General features: G+C 44.8%; 1 protein-coding gene across 2 annotated transcripts in view; it reads left to right on the top strand.

The window, feature by feature from the left end:
- The window catches only part of GRIA1 (glutamate ionotropic receptor AMPA type subunit 1), a 307,872-nt gene that overhangs the window by 185,074 nt on the left and 99,141 nt on the right, over window positions 1-23,657 (top strand). For both annotated transcript variants that reach the window (XM_040498315.1, XM_040498324.1), the window contains exons 6-8: window positions 3,605-3,766; window positions 6,292-6,459; window positions 14,646-14,750. In XM_040498315.1, coding sequence (XP_040354249.1) covers window positions 3,605-3,766; window positions 6,292-6,459; window positions 14,646-14,750 — 435 coding nt within the window. The remainder of the gene's footprint in view (window positions 1-3,604; window positions 3,767-6,291; window positions 6,460-14,645; window positions 14,751-23,657) is intronic.

Raw genomic sequence — 23,657 nt, forward strand, 5'->3', positions numbered from 1 at the left:
TACCTAAAATCACAGATAGGAATTTGTTTTATGATCCTTTGTGTGTTCCTTCCCAGGGGAGCACAAAGAGTTCCGTTAAAGGATTCCATCAGTTTGATTAGACGTAACCGAGGTTTGGCTCTAGTAAGTAACCTTGCAGTCAGAAATTGTGGTGGTGAAATTGAGTGACATTTATGTTTGAATAAACTCTGCCATTTCCTGTGGCCCCCATTATGTTCAAGATGAGGGCAGTGAGTATAAAATGCCTGGGGGCTGGTTACAGATTTTCAAGTGACAGAATAGGACTGCGGGAGATAATTTCCATTTCAGTCTCTTGATGGTTAGTTTATGAACAAGATGTTCTTTTTAAAGTTCTCTAAAAATTAAGAGAAATTTCTCAACTGTGCATTAGCTTTTAACCAGTGTGGGATTTGTCTTAGGTGGTATAATGTCTTCAAAAACATATTCTGATTCCATCTGTACTAACAACTTGCTAGAAACATTGTGCAAATCAGTAGGCCTCTGTGGAAGTCTATCAACTGTGGCTACGGGAAAAGTCAACCTGAGCTGCTCTTTTCAACCAATTAAGACCATCCACTGGCATTTTCGGCCGGCTTATCATATTTCTCCTGCCTAATTAGCATTCTTGCTTGAGCACGTCTCTGGGTTTTATTCATTCACACAGCAAATATGTACTAAGCGCCTACTCTGTACCAGGCATTGCTCTAGATGCTAGGCTCTAGGACACATCAATGAAAAAAACAGAAAATTTCCCTGTGCTCATGGAGGTGATATTCCAATGGGAGGAGGAAGACAAGGGACCACAGGAACAAAAGAGATGGTCTCAGATAGTTATAAACACTCCTGAGGTAACTCAACAGGGCACTGAGAAGGAAATGACTGGACTGGGTGGTAGAGTGATTTATTGGTTTCTTCTAGAAGCAGGACTTAAGACAAAGATTCAATTATAAGTGGTTTATTTGGGTGCCAATTAGGGAATCTGAAAAGTCAGGTAGGCACAGGATAGCAGCCAATAAAAGTACACAATCCCTTAAGGGACCTCTAGACATTGGTGTAGAATGTACCTCAGGATTACATACCCCCTCCCCCCACCCCACCAAGGGGACAGGATCCTGGAGTACTTATCAACTAACTCTCCATCTTTCATTGGTTGAGTGCTGCTCTGGGTGTGTTTATTCCCCAACACATCTGGCTTAACCTGCACAAGGGTGAAGTAATAGATATTTGCAGTTAGTATAGAAAGTCAAATATCAGTATATTAAGGGGGAGTGGAATTGAGCAGGGTACTTCTGACAGTGTCTACCACAGAGTAGGAATTGGATCTTTAGATAAGAGGCCAGTAGGGGTGCCTGGGTAGCTCAGTTGGTTAGGCAACCAACTTTGGCTCAGATCGCGATCTCGAAGTTTATGAGATTGAGCCCCACGTCAGGCTCTGTGCTAACAGCTCAGAGCCTGGACCCTGCTTCAGATTCTGTGTCTCCCCCTCTCTCTTCCCCTCCCCTGCTCATGCTGTGTCTCTCTGTCTCTCAATAATAAACAAACGTTAAAAAAAATTTTTAGGAAAGGGGCCAGGAAAGACCTCTCTGAAGACACTGCATGCTGACTAAGATCCTAAAGACGGAAAGGAGCCAGCCAGAGAAAGCACACTTTGAGGCAGAGAATACCTAGGACAAAGGCTCTGAGTGGAACTGATCTTGGGTTATTTATAAAATACAGATAATAAACATTAGAACTTGAGAGGCACTTGAAAGGAGGGGGAGTATCTTTGAGTAATGAAGTTGTTTATGTCCAGAGGTTTTAAATAAGGAACTAGACTGGGGCATCTGGGTGGCTCAGTCATTTAAGAGTCTTTTTAAAATTTATTTTAAATTTATTTTAAATGTTTATTCATTTTTGAAAGACAGAGACAGAGCACAAGCAGGGGTGGGGCAGAGAGAGGGGGGTACACAGAATCTGAAGCAGGTTTCAGGTTCTGAGCTGTCAGCACAGGCCTGATGCGGGGCTCGAACCCACGAACCATGAGACCATGACCTGAGCCGAAGTCAGACGCTTAACCGACTGAGCCACCCAGGCGCCCCAAGAGTCTGACTGTTGATTTTGGCTCAGGTCATGATCTCATGATTCATGAGATCAAGCCCCACATCAGGCTCTGAGCTGAAAGCATGAGGATCCTGCTTGGGATTCTCTCTCTCCCTCTCTTACTGCCCCTCCTCTGCTCATGCTCTCTCAAAAACAAATAAACTTTAAATCAATAAGTAAATAAATAAGAAACTAAATCAAGTCAATGAGAAATTAAGAGACATGGACAGTATCGGGGTGCCTGGGTGGCTCAGTCAGTTAAGCTCTGACTTCAGCTCAGGCCATGATCTCACGGTTTGTGAGTTCGAGCCCCCCGTCGGGCTCTGTGCTGACAGCTCAGAGCCTGGAGCCTGCTTCAGCTTCTGTCTCCTTCTCTCTCTGCCCCTCCCCCACTCTCACTCTGTCTCTCTCTCTCAAAAATAAACATCGAAAAAAAGAATTTAAAAAAGAGAGATGTGGACAGTATCCTATGAGTTTATTGTGTATATCATGCTACACGTTTACTTGTTTGTTTATGGTCTCACTAGAATATAAGCTTCATAAGAGAACGTATTTTATTCACTCTTGGAATAGTGCCCTAGAGGTCTCAAAAATGTTTGTTGAAAGATGAGTGAGTTAAGCCCCTCAAGAGACCTTAGTCCTTGTCCACGCTCTGCCACTGATGCACCTGATGACTTTGTGATCAATTCTCCTCTTTTGTCTCAGTTTCTTAAAGTGGCAAATAGACACCTAATTTCTACCTTATTAAGTCATAAAGTGAAGCAAGGCCATAGATATGAAAGCACTGTGCTCTATGGAATGTATTATACAAATACAAGGCTTCCTTTTTAAGGTGAAGGCCTCCTGAACTTGAATGAACTTCACCAAATCGGGAGGAAAGATTTATTCCTGGTAAAGGATCCTTTGTGGATGTTAGTCTGTGGTACAGTAAAGGGCACAGAGTGAGGGATGGTCAGAATCCAGATCAGAATCCAGCCCCTTGTGCAGACTTGCTAGTGACCTTGGGGAGCCCACAGGAGTTTGCTCCTGATGGACGTCAGATTCTTCTTCTCTCAAAAGGGTTGAGGAATGCAGGTGGTAGAGGAGACAGTTGCCTCCTTATGTTTCTATCTTGTTCCATATTTGTAGCATCATAACAATCCCACCATGACTTATTGATCACTCAGTCTGCCCCACACACTTGACGTGCATCACCACATGGCTTTTTCTCCCTAACTTCCTAACCTTCGTTATTCAGACAAGAAAACGTCAAGCAACTTAGTCCGAGTCAATTGAACTAATGGCTCTGAATAGCAGAGCCAGCACTTTAGCCCAGGCATGGCTGGCTTCTGAGCAAGTGCCTTTAGCTGTGCTAACCAGGCACAAACTTAGTGATAACCTTTGGAAGGGGAGGAGGCACCAAGGTCTCTCCATTCAGCTGGTTTCATCTTATGGAGCAGGATGGAAAACCTGTGATCCTATAACATGATTAAATTGACTTATCTAGGCATCACGTTCTGATTTCTTTCCCCTCCTCCCTGCACAGGGTTTCATGGACATTGACTTAAACAAATTCAAGGAGAGTGGAGCAAATGTAACAGGTTTCCAGTTGGTTAACTACACAGACACCATCCCAGCCAAAATCATGCAGCAGTGGAAGAACAGCGATGCTCGCGACCACACCCGGGTGGACTGGAAGAGACCTAAGGTGAGAGAATGGGCAGCAGGCAGCAAAGGACCAACCTGGTCCCTTTGTGTGCCCCAGATTTCTGGGCACTATTAACCTTTAGGAAAGGAAAGACTTTCTAAGAAGAATAAGCTAAGGAAAATATATACATTAAGAATGAGGATGTGCTGCAAAGGTTTGACAATACAGAATGACCAATGGTTTAAACAAGATAAATGTTTTGTTTTTCTCTCATATAAACCAAATTCAGAAGTCAGCAATTCAGGGCTTATATAACAGCTTCGCTATTGTCAAACACTCAAGCTTCCTCTGTTTCTTGTTCTGCTACCTTCAGCATATGGCTGCTACCTTATAGCCCAAAATGGCTGCTGAAGCTCCAACCATTAACTCAATACTCTAACCAGCAGGATAGCAAAAAGGAAAATAAAAAACACAATTGCTTTTTTTAAAAAAAAAAAAAAACCCTTTCAGAGGTCACACAAATCACCCACTCACATGCTACTAACCACATCTTAGAAACCTAGCCCCAACCTGCTACAGAGAAGCTGAAAAATGGTATCTCTATTCTGGGCAGGGCCACTATGTGGCACAGCTCCAGGGGGGATGTGGTTTTCACTCATTTCTTTGTGAATGGAAGCTTCTTGAATTGTGCAGGAAGCTAGCCCTTTATCTGGTCAGCCACGTACCCAGCTAAAAAATAAGGAAATCTAATAAACCATATCCAGCACATCTCTGCCTCAGAACCTCAGCTCCCAGTTATGCAGACCGTCTCCTTCTCATGTCCCAGGCATGAAGCTCTAAATCCTACAGCCAAAATCTATTTTATTTGCTATTTGATAGTGGTTTTGAATAAAGACAGCAGGTAATTTTTCTTTCCCCTGTCAGACTCAATATCTTGGCAGTGTCCGTGTGGAACACTGTGTTGAGGATTCTGAGGCCAAATTTGTTTATCTGGAGCAAACAGTGAATCTTTGACAACTTTCTCTTGCCACTCGGTCAATTTCTTTTTGCGAATGGCAAGTCATTTAGCTGAGATGCTTCTCATCCTGCTCTTACTGAAACTGATTTAGCAGCTCAAACATGAAGACTTACTTCCCATACGATTTCACTCATATGTGGAACTTAAGAAACAAGACAATGAGCAAAGGGGGAAAAAAGAGAAAGAGAAAGCAAGAAGAAGATTCTTAACTGTAGAGAACTGATGGTTACCAGACGGGAGGTGGGTAGGGGTGGGGGAAATAGGTGACGGGGATTAAGGAGTGCACTTGTCATGATGAGCACTGGGTACTGTATGGAAGTGTTGAATCACTGTATTGTACACCTGAGACTAATATTACACTCTATGTTAACTGGAATTTAAATAAAAACTTTAAAACATGAAGACTCCTTTCAATATGAGCTGAAGCAAACAAAATCACTTGTGCTTTAAAGCAATGAACAAAACACACACCAGTTAATTAATATGTGAATATCCCACCCAACTTGCAAAAGACTGGAGATTATAAAAATAATCAAATGTAGGGGCACTTGGGTGGCTCAGTCGGTTAAGCTCCAACTTCAGCTCAGGTCATGATCTCGAGGTGCACAAGTTTGAGCCCTGTGTTGGGCTCTGTGCTTCTGTGCTGACAGCTCAGAGCCTGGAGCCTGCTTCAGATTCTGCGTCTCCCTCTCTCTCTCTCTCTCTCTGCCCCTCCCCTGCTCATGCTCTCTCTTTGTCAAAAATAAATGGGAAAAAAAAAACATTAAAAATAAATAAATGAAAATAATCAAATGTAATATATATATTTTTTTTTAAGTGAGAGAATCAAAGTTAAAAACTGGAAAAATACACATTCATTCTACAACTCTCTATTGTGAACTTAAAATATACCACAGAACAAGCTAGGCATTGAGGACAAATTAATGAACAAGACAGGCATGAGTTCCAAAGCCAGAAAATATTGTCCTGGATCGTTATCCTGCTTTGTTTTATCAATATCTAAGCCCCCTTTTAAAGGGAAAAAGAGAGCTATCATGAATAAGCACAAGGGGAAAGGATACAGAGTGTAAACCTGCCACTTTGAGGCACATGTGGAAATAATTAAGAGCTTACCCTTCTTGGATTTTTTTTTTCTTTTGCTGTCATAGGGGATAGTGGAGTAAATAGTTCCTCTTGGCTCCCAACTGTGACTGTAACAGAGAAAACCAAAATTTCTATGGGCTGTATCAGAGCTATAGGTGTGATGCATTTAATCTATGCCTTCTTTTTCCAGTTGAACATTTTAACATTGCAAGACTGCACACAAAAGTCTAGAATTCCAGCTTCCCTTTGAAAGTCACAACTGGCAAGGGAACTCACAGTTCAGGAGGGCAACGTTGGCTAGTGATGTGGAGCAGCAGCCCCCATCCCAGGCACAGGCTCTTCCTGGGTCACCCCTGCCCACCCCCACTCCCGTAGCCCCCACTGAAAGCATTCTCATCACCAGGAAGCACGTTCCCAGACAGAACTCCACCTGCCTCCCTGCCAGCTCTTTCTGACACCTAACTATCTCCATTCCTCCCACCAGTACACCTCTGCGCTCACCTACGACGGGGTGAAGGTGATGGCTGAGGCTTTTCAGAGCCTGCGGAGGCAGAGAATCGATATATCCCGCCGGGGGAATGCTGGGGACTGCCTGGCTAACCCAGCTGTGCCCTGGGGCCAGGGGATCGACATCCAAAGAGCTCTGCAGCAGGTGAGGCCGGCCTGGCTGTGGCTGCCCCTTCTTATGGGAGCCTCGTAGGGGATTTCGGCATCAATTTCAGGTGGGATGCAGCCATTTAAAAGAAAGGGTGGAGCATGCCTGAGGTTTGGACAACGACTGCATTGTGTTTGTGGCTCTTGGCATACGTGGAAGCTCATGTAGAATGTGTTTGTTTTTTTTTTAAACAAAAAATAGTATGGAACTCCTGATAGTGTAAAAGCTGTATTTTCTGTTTAGGGATTATGCTGTAGTTGGAAAGAGGACTTGAAATACGTAGGGATGAAACAGAACCGTTTGAGCCGCCTCTTGGAGACTTTCCCCACCTGCCCTAGTTTTCTGTATGTCTTTGTTACCTTTGCTTTCCACACACATTTCATGAGGGGATCCTGACAATGCTTCTCGGTACTTTCTAATCCCGTTTTCTTGCTTCTCAGCATTACAATCATCAATTTTGTTTGCACTGAAGAACAGTTAAAGAACAGGAATAGAAAATGGCCATGCCTATTCTCATCAATTGGCTATGCAAAGGATTCTTAGGCTGAATCTAGATTCCACAGGGAAGAGCATAAATATTCCATCAGTGATATGTCTGCTGTGTAAGCAGAATGAAACAATGGTACCTGTGGGCTCTGTATTGAACAGTCTTGGTTTAGAAGCTTCTGGGAGCTTGCCCTCAGCTTGATCACCCTCAGAGCAACTAGAAATCTCTTGCAGCCTCTAGAAGTCTCTAGAAACACCTCAAGTCCAGGCTGTGATTCTTGAGCTGCTGATGGATAGGCTGTACCATCTGATGCCTCCTAATAGAGAGGCTGTGTTTCCAGAGGGGAGTGGGCAAAGAGGGCAGTGCCAACTGAAAGGAATGTCCAAGTTTCAGGCACAGTGGCAAACCAGCAACAGCAAAATATTTTAGTGCTGATGCTACTCATGACCTACCCTCTGCCCCATCGAATGGAGTTGCCTGGATAAGACAGGTTTTACTTTTTTTTTTTTTTTTTTTTTTTTTGAGACAGGGAGAGAGAGAGAAAGAGCACACAAGTGAGGGAGAGGCAGAGAGAGAGAGAGAGAGAGAGAATCCCCAGCAGACTCCACATTATCAGCGCAGAGCCCAGTGAGGGGCTCGATCTCACAAACCATGAGATCATGACCTGAGCCAAAACCAAGCATAGGACACTTAACCGACTAAGCCACCCAGGTGCCCCAAGAGTGGTTTTACTTTTGAGACTACCTTCAACAGAAAGTGAATTTGGGCTCCCAGGAGAGGAGGAGAGCGTTTCTGAACGAGGGAGGAATGTAGAGCAAAATGCACAACCGTCCCCATTCGTTTTCCAACCACACGTGCACAGCTCTAGCAATTTTAACAACCTGGGGAAAGAGCCAAGAAAGGAACATCACCAGCTGTTCCTCAGCTTGGATGAAGTGCCTTTACATGGAGGAGAATGTGTAGCTCCATTCTTGGGAATGAGGGTAAGCTGCAGCCCTGTGATGACAGGAGGAACATGCTAAGGGGTCCACCAGTAGCCCCTTCTGTTTCTCCCCATCTCCGTGGAGGGCAGCCCCTTCACCAAGCAGCAACAGTGGACATCAGGCAGCTTCCATATGATGGCCAAAGATGCAGCACCTGCCTTCTGACTTATTTAAAATGCTCTTCCAGGCTCCACAGGCGAGACAGGTTCTGTTTGCAGTGTGAGGCTGGTTTCAGAAGGTCCCCGGGACTTGCCCTCAGGTTCACAACCCTCCCAGCTCCTCTGCCTCTCCCATCTTAATGTCGTCCCTGTCGTGAGGATATTCTGACGTCACCAATGCAGTGATGAAGCCCAGAAAGCAGTGCAGGTAGCAAGAAGGGTTCTGAACCAGGAGGCAGGAGAGCTGGGGTCCAAGTCCAGTTGGGCCCCTGGCTCTCTGAGTGACCTTGAAATACCCATTCGTATTTCCTACACACTTCCCTTTCCTTGTCCTTGACAATGAGGAAGTTGGAGAGACCACTCCCAAGTTTCAACTGTCTCTAGACATTCTAAGCTTCTTTTTCTCTCTTATGGTCTAATCCTTGCCTTTCCGGTTAAAACGTATACTTATCCTTTGCTTCTGCCTTCAGTGGGGTTTGGGAGGGGGCAATTGCCTTAGTCAAAAGAATATGACCTCTTTTATATTGTCTTTGAGTCAAAACTTGTATCTGCTTCTCTGGCAGCCAGTCAGCTGCTCCCTGAGAACCTGTGGGCACTCTGGCCTGGGGCCAAGCAATGGAGATAAGAGAAGGCAAGACCTAACCCTTAAGAAACTCTTCAGCCTCTGTTGGGGGATGGGGTGGGTGGGGGAGAACTAGCCCCAAACACAAAACTCCAACATTCTGATCCCAAGATCAGCTGTTCAAACAGATTCCTTTTTAAATATTTGTTAAGAATCCAGAATCGCAGTAATTTATTGCTGAATAAGACTTTAGATAAGATTACAGACTTCCATCTCCATTACTTCATAGAGGAGGCAGCTAACCAGAGTAGCAATGACTCATCCAGGGTCACACAGCAGCTTAGCAGCAGAGGCTGGAGGAGACTCCCATCCTGCCTCCTCCTCCTGCTTCAGGCCTGTCCCTTGGCCTCTCGGCCCTTTACTTATACACGTTGAGCCGCAGGGCCTTCCACACACGGTCATGGCCACTGTCCAGGCATTTCACCTTCCAGACCCATCTCTTGAAATAGTCATGCCACTAGTGAGCAACTGTGTGCCCACAATATGCTGGGTAAATTCTGCTGATACTCAGTCCCTGGAACCCGTGGTTGAGGGCTCAGGTCTTTGCTTCCCTAATCACTGGCCTTCAGGTCACACATTGGGAAGAGACCTATGCAGTTCAGCTTGTGTTAGAAATGGGATACATGCGAGTGAGGCCTGAAGGAATAAGCCCATTATTGTAAAAATAATGGTAGTGGCCAGTTAGCTCATCTGGTTAGAGCATGGTGCTGATAAAAATAATGGTAATGCCAGCTCTGATGTGTTAAGGGCTTCTTATGTATATGAGGTTCTGAACATACTTTACATGTTTCACTCATTGAATCCTCAATATAATACTCTGAGATAGCTAGTTTTATTAATTTATGCTTTATAAATGGAGAAAATGAGCTTCAGAGATATTTTTAAAAATTTCCCCAAATTATATAGCTGGTTAGTGGTGAAACTGGGACTCCAACCCACATCTGCTTGCTACCTCACTTTGTGTACGTAACTGCCCTGAAGTCTCAGAGGTCCAGCCTAGCAGGGGAGACACGAGGGCTGTGGCCCAGCCAGCAATAGCACTTGGCCTTGGGTAATATCTATGCACCCCCATCCCCCCTTACCCTGCTGTAATTTCCCCAGCAAGAGAGTGAAGATAATCAGCCACCTGCCTGCCTGACATCCAGGAGCCATTCAGAATAATAATGAGCCCACATCCTGGAAGCCCTCCGTGCTCCAGGAAGGAGTAGGCATTAGGAAGCAGACCCATAAGTCTGCTTCTGGCTGACAGAGGAGATCCAGCTCCCCAAGTCAGGCTCTTAGCATTTGGAGGTCACAAGCCCACTGAGGATATTATTTTTAAAAGCTCTGGACTCTCTTTCCCAGAAACATGCACACATGTGCATACATATATTTTTGTAGGACCAGGAGTCCGAGGACCATATTACTCCTGGAAGCCAATCCCAAGACTTCAGGTGAAGAATGCTTGCCCTAAATGATGATCAGACCTCTCGGTCTTTGTGTTTGCCATCTGTCAGTCAATGCTCAAGCCTATAAGAGTGAAGGAAGTCCCAGCATTTTGCTAGGTGAGATCTGGGGTGGCACAGGCAATAGCAGTGTAAGAGACAGTTCCTGCCTTTCAGGACTCAAGACCCACTTTTAAATGGAAGGCAAGCTCCTGAGAAATCCTAGCTCTAAAGGTGTGGATTAAGGGCTAAATAGCATAGCCAAGCTCTCAGTCCTATGGACAGTCACAGGAGAACGCCATGACTGAGGAGTCTGGGTATCGACAAGGTTTCTTATAAGATGGGTCTGGGCATTAAATAAGGTGATCCTATAATTTATCATCCAAACTGGGACACTTGTGAGTGAAAGAAAAAGCTATTATCAATTATTCCAGAGCAGGAGTTGTAGACTGGAACGGTCTCAAGCCAGCTGAGATGGATGGTCATGAAAGCCTTAAGGGAAGGATAAATTTGAATAAAGAGCGAATCGGACTTTGGAGGATGTAAGCGTATGATATCCAGCAGGAACCAGAGTCAAGGTACAATCAAGGACTTGTGGGCATCATGTTTGGCTGTCAGGGAGTTAGAAAGAGAAGAGGTGGGTTTTCACCATGGCTCCACCAAGCTCTAGCTTGGGGATCTTAGACTAACTACTCAACTTTCCTGGCATTGAGTTCCTCATTTCCTGAATGTACATAATCCTCTTAGCACTGCCTGCCTCATTGGCTTGTTACAAGGCTCAAATTTTTAAAAATGAAAAAATTCAAAAAAAGAAGAAGAATGTAGAAGCTTCTTTGAACATCAGGGCAACTGAATGAGATGATTAAAGCCAAGTTGTTCTTCCCTTTGTGCAGATAAGAAAGTGGGAGCTCAGAGGGGTCCTGTGACTTACCCTGGCCGGAATAACCAGGATGTGATCCACTGGGATCTAGACCACAGGCCCTGATTTCCCACACCCAGTGAGCACTCAAGTGGGGTGCCAAGAGGATGGGTCCACTTGAAAGCAGCCACAAAGAAGTTACAGAGGCCCTGGATCCACAGCATCTCTGCTGCTGCCCTCAGGAATAGGGGGTGGGGAAGTCTGCAGTATTGATGCCTCAAACAGTGCAAACACTACGTAGCACTCTCCCAGCAGAAGGCAGGAAAGAAAAATTGTGCTTCAGCCTCTCATGAGCGGCAGACTCTGAGCTGGCACCCAGTACCACTTACAGGAAGCCACGGCTAATTCTTTGTTTGTCACAGAGGGAGCTGGCAGACGCCAGGATGGCGACGGGAGTTCCAGGAAGCAGGAACCAAGGGGAGACTCAGTTTTTGACCCCAGTCTCCCTAGATAGGGCCAGGGTGGGGGGGGGGGTGGCGGTGTGCGGTGGCGATGAGGGCTAAGAAGTTCAGCCCTGATGAAAAAGATAGCAGTTTCTAGATTTGCCCAAAGTGGGTGTTTCTGAGAAGCTGCTTCTTCTGACTGTGAGTCCAGACTGTCCATGTAAATGCCCTGGGGCTAAGCCATTCTCTTGACCTCTCTTTGCTCTGCCATAATGGAAGGGTCGTTCAGAGATGTCTGCTTTCCCATACTTTGATTTATCTCAGTGTGTGTAAGTCTTGGCTTCTCCAACTAGATGGTAAGAGCCTACAGCTGCCCCAGACCTCTCATGACTTACTGTGAATTCTGAACCCAAGTGCCGTAAGCTCTGAGTCTCAATAATCCTATCTGTAAAATAGGCATAATAACTGCTGTTACTGCTCCCTGCTGGGTTCCTGTGAACATCAAATGAACACCTTCCTGTGAAAACACTGTGGCGGTGCAAGGGGCCTTCAGGTAGAGGGCCTAGGACTTTGCTAATGATGCTTTTTTTGGAAACTGAGAAAGGCTTGTACAAATGCCAGTGGCAACACCTTCATCTCTGCTGAAAGAGTCCCCTGCTCTAACAACTTACCAGACTCAAGCCTTCAATGTTGAAATCATCTTATTTTTCCATACCTTACCCACCCTACTACCCTACAATAGTAGTAGCCATCCTCCTCCTCCTCCTCCTCCTCATCATCATTTAAATAATATGCATTTTACATTTGTCCCAGGCAATATTCTAAACACTCCAGTTCTTTGAGGAGGAAACTCAGAAACAGATAGGCTTGGTGACCTGTTCATGGCCGCCTCATTAGGAGTTAACAGAGCATGGCCAGGGAAATGCCCAGCGGTAGCAGCGGGTGACAGCAGTAGGCACGCAGAACATACTACTGTGTGCATTTCTGGGTTTACTCAGAGACTAGCATGATAGCATTGTCGCCTGTTTGGAGAGGCCACTTGGTATCATCAGTGAATATACTAGAATATCAAAAGCTCTGGATTTTAGGCCTGCCTTTGACACTGAAAAGTCTTAAGTCTTGAGCAAATCAGTTTACCTTCCAGAGTTCTGGTTTTTCCCATGTAAGTGACGATCATCCCTAAATGCGTACCTCCGGGCGTTCCTGTATATGGAGATGAATATGCATGAAAGTACTTTGTAAACATAAAACATTGTCAAATGGTGGTAGTTATTATCTACACCATTGGTAACAACAACAGCTGGCCTTTGCCGAATACTCACCATGCAGCAAGCATTGGTCATAAACTATCTCATTTAATCCTTAAAACAACCTTACGACATAATTAACCCCTAACTGGTCCCGTTAAACAAACGAGCAAACTGAGTCATAGAAATATTACACAATTGATACTAAAACGCCATACTGGTAATTGGTCTGAGACTTGAGACCGGGGCCAAAGCATAGATGCCCATTTGGATCATTAATGACATACTTCCTTCTGTTTGGGAAAGTCACTCATCCACCCATTCATCTGCACATGTGCCCCAGTCTGTTTTTCCAGATGAGTTACTTAAACCCATACTTAGCATACCTCTCTCAAACCCAAATGAATGGGAAAGCCAGAGATGATCAAGAGATGACCACGGTGAGAAGGTGCAGTTGCTAATTGATTGAAATAGCTCCCTTCTTATTCTTTCTAGGAAGATCTGTGCTTTGTGTTCTCTCTGAAAAGCAAAGCCAGCCTAGACTTCTCCAGAGTCGAGGATTTCTCCATATTTCAGCTGAGAGAGTGAAAAGCTTGTTGTATAATTTGTCCAGCACTCTGGGCCTGTCATGGCCTCCCCAGTGAGACTTCAAACCAGAAGGTGATGAGAGGGTCATCCTCAGAGCAGTCAGCCCCCCTTTTTCTTTCTCTCCTCTCTCCTTCTCTCCCTCCCTCCCTCTCTCTTTCCACTCCCCCACCCCTTCTCTCAAATACACATACCCCAACTATTCTTATACCTTCTGAGGGCATAGAAGCTGGTCACTGTCAGAAAAAGATAAAGCCCTATAAGTCTTACTTTTAAGCTATTTGAAGGGGATAAATAAACGGTGTGGGGTTACAGGGCCACGTTCATATTGGTTATAGGCAGAGACTCACCTCACTGGCCTTAGGCCAGACTGATGTGAGAACCCATGGTGGGTCACCATTAGAGAATGTGGCTTCTTACACCTGATAAGATGACATACAGCTAGACTCATCCTTACTTGGAGAGTAGACTTGGGTGAGATTTATTGGTCACCCCCAGAGTGGCAGACTTGGCCCTAAAGGTCTTGAATCCCACATGTTGACCACTTGAGCTTTTCTATGATTAAAGATTTGAGGCCATGAAAGTTTGATCTGACTCATTTGTGGAAAAGAAATCCCATGAAGCATATTTGTGGTTGAATACAAATTTTTCTTTAACCAGCTGAGACTTGTTTCAAGCCCTGCCTACTCTGGTCTTAACATGAAGGGCTCTCCTCAGGTGCTTTCAGGTTTTCACGGCACTTTGACATTTGCTGTGTCCTTTAAAGCAGACAGGGCAGGAATTTTGGAAACCGGAGGCTGAGAGAGGTGAATCTCCCAAGGTCAGTTGGTTTCCCAGGGTCAAATTCAGGCCTTCCAATGTCAGGTCTTCAGATTCCCACATATTTTTATTTCCCGGCTTCACAAGGGAACCAAGGAACCATATTCAAGCATGGCTCAAGGCTTCATAAGGCCAGCTTCTTTTCCTGACTCACCAGGAATGGTGCACTGGCCCCCTTTCCTTTGCAGGCCTCCTGTTTCTCCACTAAAGGCGTGTGTCTGAGAGGCAGGCACTGCCCCTGGAGGTGGTCACGATGGGAGGTGTTCGATCAGGATGGCACAGAGATTTCTTATCAGAATCTACTTTGATCCCTTATTACTGTTTGCCTAAGGCAATGGATGAAAAAGGTTTTCAGTATGAATCTCAGTTTGGTAGGAAAGAGAACTGCCCATAGCCGTGTCTGCTGTGGGCAAGGAGTATCTTAGTCATCACGCGACTCCGAGACCTCATCCCATGTAAGCTTCTCGGGTTCTGGACTTTCACTTCAGCAGAAAAAGCAAACAAGCACAAGTGGAACTTCTAAGTTCATGGTTTACTACTTGGCTTTGCTTTCCAGGTGCGGTTTGAAGGGTTGACAGGAAATGTTCAATTTAATGAGAAGGGACGCCGGACCAACTACACCCTCCATGTGATTGAAATGAAGCATGATGGCATCCGAAAGGTAAAGGCCACCTTTGCTTCCATTCCACAGAGAGGAGAGGGCCAGAGCGGAGAGCCTTGTGAGCCCATCTTTCCTGGACTGGATCTCTTTGAAGAGACTCAGGCAACAAGGATTCTAGACTCAGCTCTGCCACTAACCAGCTGGGATTTTGGGCAAGTCAGTTCCTTTCTCTGAGAATTAATTCACCCATCTGCAAAATGGAGATAAAAATCTCTACCTTTGTCGCAGGGTACTAGTGAAGATCGAAAGGATGGGAAAGTACTTTGAAAATATAAAGTAATAGAGGAGTATAAATGCTACTGCTGTTCCTGAGGGATTCTGAAGAACTCGGGAATGTGGTTACTGATGACATTAACCATTTTCTCCTGATCCATACTTGGTCATATCCACTCCATTTTCCATACAGAAGGAGTGAAAAATATGTGTATGTGTTTGCATATGTAATATATAGTATATATGCATATTAACTTTTAGAATAACATTCAAATCCTTGGAAAGCATTCACAACTTTACCAGAACTTGTGTTGTCTGGTCTCTGCCAATCTCTCCACCCTTGACCTTAGATACTCACTTTCTTTCTCTCTTGATGCCAGCCGTTCTGATCAACTTTCACTTCCTTGAATAGATCACGTTCTCCCTCACCTTGGAGCTTTCATACCTATTCCCTCTACCTGGGACTCTCTACCCTCTTCCCTTCCTTTTCTTGGCCAATTCCTCCTCAATTCCTTAAGCACTCAGAGTAAATGTCATGCCCTAGGGATGCCTTCCCTGGCCTCTCCTGTTTATGCCTCGTGGCAGCCTCTATTATCCTGTCCATGGCCTCCATCATATTCTTTCTTTCTTATGATGGCATGATGTAGTGGTAAGAGGCATTGCATATTATGGTAGAATATTAGTAGAGTGACATGGGTCAGAGGATTGGCTCTGGAATCCTGGAGGTCATTCCTGGCATCACCACTTATCAGTCTGTGATTCTGGATAAGTCATTCAGGTTCTTTGTGCCTTAGTTCTCTCATCTAGTAAATGGGGATCGCCATAAATAATGCCAACCTCCTAGGCTCACTTAGGGGATTAAATGACCTAATGTGTGCAGAAATTCTAAGGGCTGGGCCTGAGACATTGAAAGTTAGATCTTAATCTCTCAAACTTCATGCTCTCTATGCCCACGATGTCAAATACAGTTGCTACTAGCCATACATAGCTATTTAAATTTAATTTTTAACTTAACAAAATTTAAAAGCCAGTCCCTCAGTTGCACTAGCAATGTGGTAAGTGCTCAAGAATCAATGTGGTTTAGTGACTGCCATACTAGACAGCACCGATGTATACCATTTCCATCGTTACAGAAAGTTCTACGTAACAGCTCTGCTTATCCTTTCTGTCCCCACCTCCCATAAACCTATATCCTTTGCTCTCCCATCTGGAACCCCACCCTGTATATCATAGTCTGTCTCACCACATCCCATTTCCCAAGGCTGTATTGGGTTTTTTTGGTTTTGTTTGTTTGTTTGTTTGTTTTGTTTTTTTATTGCTGCCGTGACAAATTACTTCCAACAGTGGCTTAAAACAACACAAATTTATCATAGGTCAGAATTCTTGCTTGAGTCTCACTGGGCTAAAATCAAGATACCGGCAGGCCTGTGTGCCTTCTGGAGAATCTATTTCTTGGTCTTTTCCACTTTCTTCTTAAGGCCACCCATGTTTCTCAATTCATATTCCCCTTCCTCATCCTCAAACCCAGCAACATCACGTCTGACCCAACCTCACATCTTCTCTCTGACCACAGTCAAGAAAGATACTCTGCTTTTAAGAACTCACATAATTGGTTTAGACCCACACCAATAATCCAGGATAATCTCCCCACCTCAAGGTCTGTAACCTTAATCCCATCTGCAGTGTCCCTTCTGCTATGTAAGGTGACAGGTTACAGGTTCTGGGGAAAGGGTATGGACATCTTCAGAGGGGCCACTACTCTGCCTGCCACAAAGGCCAAGTTTCAATGACTTCTCTATCATCACTCCTTCCTCACCCAATAGAAGCCTTCTCTTGTCTTTTTGTGTTCCCACAGCACATGTGATGTCACCAGGACACCAGCACACTGTCCCCTGTTGCAGTGCATTCACATACATCCCATACTTCTTCCTAGATTGTGAACACTTTGAGGACCCAGAACCCATTTCCCACCTTCTACTGGGCACACTTCAGGAATTGGCTACAGTAGGCCCACTACCTGTGTTAACTTTCAGCAGTTGCCAAACAGGGCTCTCTATCTGGTTCTGAGCATAGCCACTAGGAGCATAACCACTTTTCAGCAAACCTTTGGCATGGTGATTGCACAAGGGCGTTGTCCTTGGGGACAAAATTTACTGCAAGGGATGCCCATCCAAAAATAGTCTAAGTCTGAGTTCATTTCTGTTATCCCCTGTTCTACAAACTCCTGTGCTGGAAAAGACATCTGCTAGGTGACTTAACTCTTTCCATCCTCAATCTCCACATCTATAGAATGGAGACATATCATGTATGCCTTGGCACCTGATCATTGTTCAGTGAGTGGTTACTAACAGGTATGGCAAATGTCAGGAGCTGTTACGTGACTAAAGTCTACAAGCCCTGAGATGACTTATTTATCTTTTTCAAAGTATTTTTTTTCTTTAGTGCGGTTGTGAAGAATATCAGCCTTCATGATATAGCTCCCCTTTCCTAGATGGATAAACTGAGGCAGGCCAGCCTGGTAGGCCGCCTAAGGTCCCACAGTGAGTTATAATGAAATGGGCCCCATGACTCTCCAGGCCACACTCATCTTGCTGCAGCAGCTGCCACAGCTGAATGGCTCCAACACAACTGGAACATTTCCAATGACTGTGGAGGAGTGAGGAGCTCAGAGTATTTTGCTGCCCTTAGAAGGGACACCAGTTATGTGACCTCCTCCCCAGCCAGCCCTTCTTCCTTTCAGATGCAGAGAAGAAGGGGCAGCGTCACCCCCTGCATGGTACATGAAAACATAAAAGCAGTTCTTTTGGGTAAGGACTTGGGCAGGCAAGAAGGTTGCTCCTACACAGAACATTGTTGACCATGGACCTGGGCTCTTGCTCAGAATCCTCAGAATGGCCTACTGCCCTCAGGGCGGAAAAATACTATCTCCTGGTGGATGAAATTGGCACATGCATACTACCTATGAGCAGTTGCGTGTTTGTCAAAATTAAAACATGGGTGTTTATCTAGTTATTTTCCCTGCAGTGTAGTGGGGTGGTTGAAAATAAAGCCATATTCTTCCCTGCCCATTAGCAGCAGGCTAGGTATATTGGGGACATAGTGGTAATGAGGTAAGGATGAAGAGAAGGCAGAGGCTTCTACCCCAGCCTGGTCATTGCCCAGCAGGGTGGCTTTAACTTCTCTGGGTCTTTAAAATGAGTGAGAGGTGCTGGGCTGTGCAAACCTCAGTTCCTCTCAGCACTGACACCATGGACGCCGATACATGTGATAGCATCCCTGTCAAGCTTATGCCTCCATTCAAGTTGTCCCTCTCTGGGCTGGGCTTTGACTCCCTCAGGGCAGGTGGGGTTAGGGACCCTCCTCAATGGACGAAACGCCCATCAGTGGGAACTTCCCCAATCACTACCCCCGGGAACACGGGTCTCAGTCCTTCACGTTGACCTTAAACCTCACCAGAGACTGTGGGAAGCCTCCTTGTCTCCTCCAAATTTGTATGACATCAAGAGCTCTCCTCAGGAGAGGATGCATCGTAGCAAGATTGGCAGTTCTCACACTTGAGCAAGTAGAAGAATTACCTGGAGACCTTTTTGGGTTCCCCAAAGCTGGACATTCTGCTTTAAGAGAACAGAGATGAGTCTCGGGAGTCTGCACATTTAAAAAGCCAGCTTCCCTAGTGGAGAGGCTCCCAGTGCTCTAGGTGGTTTGGTGAGAAACACAGGCAGAATGGTTATGAGCTTGGGCTTTGGAGGCAGACAGGCCAGGATTTAAGTCCCTGCTTTGTTCTTCAGTAGGCACGTGACCTAGAACAAGTTACTTAGCCTCCCCGGACCTCAGTTACATCATCTCCAAAAGGGGGATAATATCCCGTACCACACAGGGTCACTGTCAGAATTAAATGCAACGGTGCCTCCTACCTCCACAGCTTGTAGTGAGGGATGCGGAAAAGCAGCTCCTGGCATGTAATCGACATCCAGCACATGTTTTGTTTGTTTGTTTAAACTCCCTTCTTTAGGCCACAGGTTTTTTGTTGTTGTTGTTGTTTTGTTTTGTTTTGTTTTTTTGTCAGCCTTGAGTTTGAGTGAATCAGGCTGTACAAGCCTATGGAATGGATAAATCACCAAACAGAAAGAACAGAGTAACCTTAAAATCCACCAGCAAATGGCTGTGCTTTATTGTTTCAGATCCCAAGGCTGTTTTTCAGCTTACTTCCCCAAGACTAAATTCTTGCTTAGACTGTGGGCTCGAGCATCCTTTGTTTACAGGGAATCTGACTTGGAGAAAATCAATTCCTCTACATCTGTGGCTTCAGGCCTTTTACTCAATCAGCCTCCTAGCAAAGTAATTGCTCAGATTTAAGAGTGACCTAGTTGTGCTTGTTTCAGTAAACATTACGTGGCCTTACCTGATATATGTAATAAAGAGGAGCTGCTGTTGCTTGATTTGGGGCCTCAGAGACACTCTCCTGATCTTTTGGCCTATATCCTTGGCACTGATGCACCAACAGATACCCTCTAGGTATCTGGGTCCAATCTGACATCCCAGTGAAATGTGCACACTTCCAAGCATCCGTGCATCATACATTTAGCAGCATAGATGCCAGATTTGGCGTTGGCTCCGCTAAAGCTAAATCCTCAGGAAATCTTGTTCACCAGGGGGTACCGATGTAGAGATCTATATCTGAGATCTAAAATACCTCATCAGATCCAGGTTGGATCACAAATTCTGATAAATGACTGCCAAGGGAGAAGTGTAGGGAAAATTCTCCAAGGTCTTCCATCAAGGGACCAGGATTGTGAATTTTAACCATCTTTCCCATCATCATTGGCCCTCTGTCTAGCTTCTGACCTGATTGCAGGCGTCTACTTCTCATTGCAACTTGACTTGAGTCCCCCTGCCCTGCCTTGCCTTATCCTGCCCTGCCCTGAGTTTCTTATCCTGGATTCTGACCCTCTGAGTAACTAGAAAGGAAAGCATGGGCAGGAAAACAAACTAAAAGTGACACAAAGTCCTGCTGATGTCAGAAGTAATCTAAAGTCCCAAAGAATTCACAGCCTTCCATTCCATATGATCTTCAGAAGTTTTTCTGTAAATCCTTGCTCCCCAACTTTGGACGTGCCAAATCCTCTTATAGCACTAAGACATTGCTCCAACCCAACCACCTCTGTTTCCACTGCTGACCCTAGAGCCCAAGACACCCCCACGCCATCCTGGATGCATACGGGAGCCTCCTTACCTATCACCTAGTCCCACTATCTACATCCTTGCCCTTCTGTAAGGTCAATATGCATCAGGTTCTATTGTTTCTCTGCCTACAACTTTCCCTTGGCTTCCTGTTGCAGGTAAATATAACTCCTTCCCTTGACCTTCAGAAAATAGAGGCTGCTTCCCTCTGGCATGAGCTCTTGCTCCTCTGTCTCTAGCTCATCACTGCACAGCTGCACTGACATCGTTCCATCCCTTTACCTGATGTTCTCTATCATTGCAGTTTTGTGTGCTCTCTCTCCCTGTGGTTCAGGTCTCTGCTCAAGTGAAGTCACTTTGGAGAGGCTGTCCTTGACCAAGCTATCTAAAGTGGCCCCCACCATCTGGCACAATCCCATTATCCCATTCTATTTTTTTTTTAATTTTTTTTCAACGTTTATTTATTTTTTGGGGGGACAGAGAGAGACAGAGCATGAATGGGGGAGGGGCAGAGAGAGGGAAACACAGAACCGGAAACAGGCTCCAGGCTCTGAGCCATCAGCCCAGAGCCTGACGCGGGGCTCGAACTCACAGACCGCGAGATCGTGACCTGGCTGAAGTCGGACGCTTAACCGACTGTGCCACCCAGGCGCCCCTATTTTTTTTTTTCTTAATGCTTAACCCTTCTGATCTATTCTTGTTGGCTTAGTGATCTAGATTGGGGTTGGCGGACTTCAGCCTGCAAGGCAAATTCATCCCACTGCCTGCTTTTGTACAGCCCATGAGCTAGTAGTTTTTTACATTTTTAAATGGTTGAAACAAATCAAAAGACAACTATTTCATCATATGTGAAAATTTCCCAAAATACAATTTCAGTATCCATAAATTAAGTTTCTTTGGAACATAGCCACATTCATTTGTTTAGATATTGTCTGTGGCTGCTTCTGCACTACAACAGCAGAGATGGGTACTTAGAAAAGAGACTGTATGACCCACAAAGCCTAAAACATTTACTCTCTGGTTCTTTCCAGATAAAGTTTGCTGACCCCTGGCCTGGGTATATATTGTCTTTCTTCCCCTCTTCTCCACCTTCCTGCCACTAAAATGCCAGCTGTCTAAAATCAGGGACCACAGTTGTGTTATGTATTATACCTTCAACCCCTGCAGTATATTGACACATAGTAAGCACATGCAAATAAATGGCTTTTTATTAAATGAGTAGACAGTTTATTGGATGTTGCTGGGCAACCAGGGTGCATACTATTCTGGCCCATATTTCCATAGATCTGCCAGCAAGTAAGAAAAAAAAATGCTGGAAATTTTTAAATAAAACTTACAGCATAATTCAAAGTCATACATAAACATATTAAGTTCAAATTCTTTAAGTAGGTTAGTTAAGAAAACCCTAGGTTCAGTGACAGAGAAACTCTGAATTATTAGCTCTTTAATGCAATAGATGTTTAATTCTCATTCACCTGGTGACCAGTGTTTGGACTGAGGGCTCTGGTTAAGACTCAGGCTTATAGAGGCTCCATTGCCCGTTAGCATCATTCTGGCTATCAACATCTAGCTAACAGATGAGGAAGAAAGAAAGCAGAAATTGTGCTAGAGATTTGGGGGAGTCAGACCAAGAGAGATGGGCATCATTTGTGCTGTGTTCCGCTGGCCAGAACCCAATCCTCTGGCCCACCTAGGTGCCCCATGGGCTGGGAAATGTAATTGCTGGCTAGGGAGATACTTCCTGCCAACACCTCTATGCTAGGGAAAGAGAATAAGAGTCCTTGCTGGTCATCTAGTTGACTTTGCCACAATAGGCAACCTACTTTTAAAAACTGTATTACAGTGGATCTCATTTTCGGAGGTCCCCAGGCTGTGGCTTTACAGGCAGCCGAGAGATACAAATGTGTAAATCTGACTTGCTGACTGTGCAAGGTAGATCAGTTGAATTTACTGTTCTATAACTATCTATTTTTTAGACTTCATTCACTTAAAAAAAGCTAATCTATCATCTAGACTCATTTCCTACATTCAAAGAATCTTTAGAGGCAGATGGAAACAGAAGATCAAAAATTATAACTGGCCCCAGGAGAGGACCTCTCACTGTTAGAATTGTTTAAATCCTCTCCTGAATAATGGGCCCCAGTCTTTACCCAGCCACTAGCTCTGATTTACTTTCAGAGAGAATCAAAGGTCCTGCATATCCTCAGTAGAGAATCAAAGTGCTGTATAATAATCCAACCCATTTCTCCAAAAAAGGGAAATTTGCTCTCATCTCTGAAGTGTAGTGTCTCTTCAAAACTCTTTGTCAACTTTCGTTTCATCGAACTGTGGAACCAGATTTCTCAACTGCTAGCTTTTGTGAGGTGCAGGCCGGGTTTTGGCATCACCCCACTCTTTTGACTGGCAATATTGTTTTATTTCCCTACAAAAGGGTCAGACATCAAATAAACTTGTTTATGACACTTAGCTATTCCTCTAGCTTTTGATATCAAGGAAGCTGTATATAAACCAAGCTATGCAATAACTTTTATAGATCCCAATTTAACAACAAGTGCCACAATACTAGCTTTGAAGGACCACTATCTTGAGAAATTAAAGTCTCTTTCTAAGTAGTGTAAATCTGGTCTGCAACAGATTTATCTTGCTTTTTCCCCCTATCCTTTATCAAAATAACTTGGGATTTTAGAGCAATGTCTTGTGGTTTGGGGCATACTTACCCTAGGGCATTCTGCATGTAAGGAGGGTTACTTTGCCAAATGAGTTTGAGAAATGCTCTAAAATAATACACTTTTTCTTTAGAGATTGATAATTTCAATAGTAGATTGATACTGAAATGTCTTATACTATAGAAGCCTGCTAACCTTCAACTAGGCATTACCCTTAGACTAGGCATTAATATGAGCCACATACAGCTCTCATTGTTGTCCATGCATTAACTCCTTCCATCCTCACAGCAAACCCCAAGAGACAGATACTCCTGATGTATCCATTCCACAGAGCAAGAACCGAGGCCCACTGAGGTCAGGTAACTGGCCAAAGATTAGTAATTAGGGAAGTCTACCTTTTTTTTATGTTTATTTATTTTTGAGAGAAAGAGCACGTGCGCATGCATGAGCAGGGGAAGGGCAGAGACAGAGAAGGACAGAGGATCTGAAGCAGGCTCCATGTTGATAGCAGCAAGCCCGACCTGGGGCTCAAACCCACAAACCATGAGATCATGACCTTAGCTGAAGTCAGAAGCTCAACCGACCAAGCCACCCAGGCACCCCAGGAAAGCCCACCTTTTAAACCAGTTCTGTCTATATCAGAGAGTAATCTCTTGACTATCAAACCCCCACTTAAAAAAAAATAATACGGGGGCACCTGGGTGGCGCAGTCGGTTAAGCGTCCGACTTCAACCAGGTCACGATCTCACGGTCCGTGAGTTCGAGCCCCGCGTCGGGCTCTGGGCTGATGGCTCAGAGCCTGGAGCCTGTTTCCGATTCTGTGTCTCCCTCTCTCTCTGCCCCTCGC

Source organism: Herpailurus yagouaroundi, unplaced genomic scaffold (assembly GCF_014898765.1).
Source record: "Herpailurus yagouaroundi ecotype Mexico unplaced genomic scaffold, PumYag 29, whole genome shotgun sequence".
Taxonomy (NCBI): domain Eukaryota; kingdom Metazoa; phylum Chordata; class Mammalia; order Carnivora; family Felidae; genus Herpailurus; species Herpailurus yagouaroundi.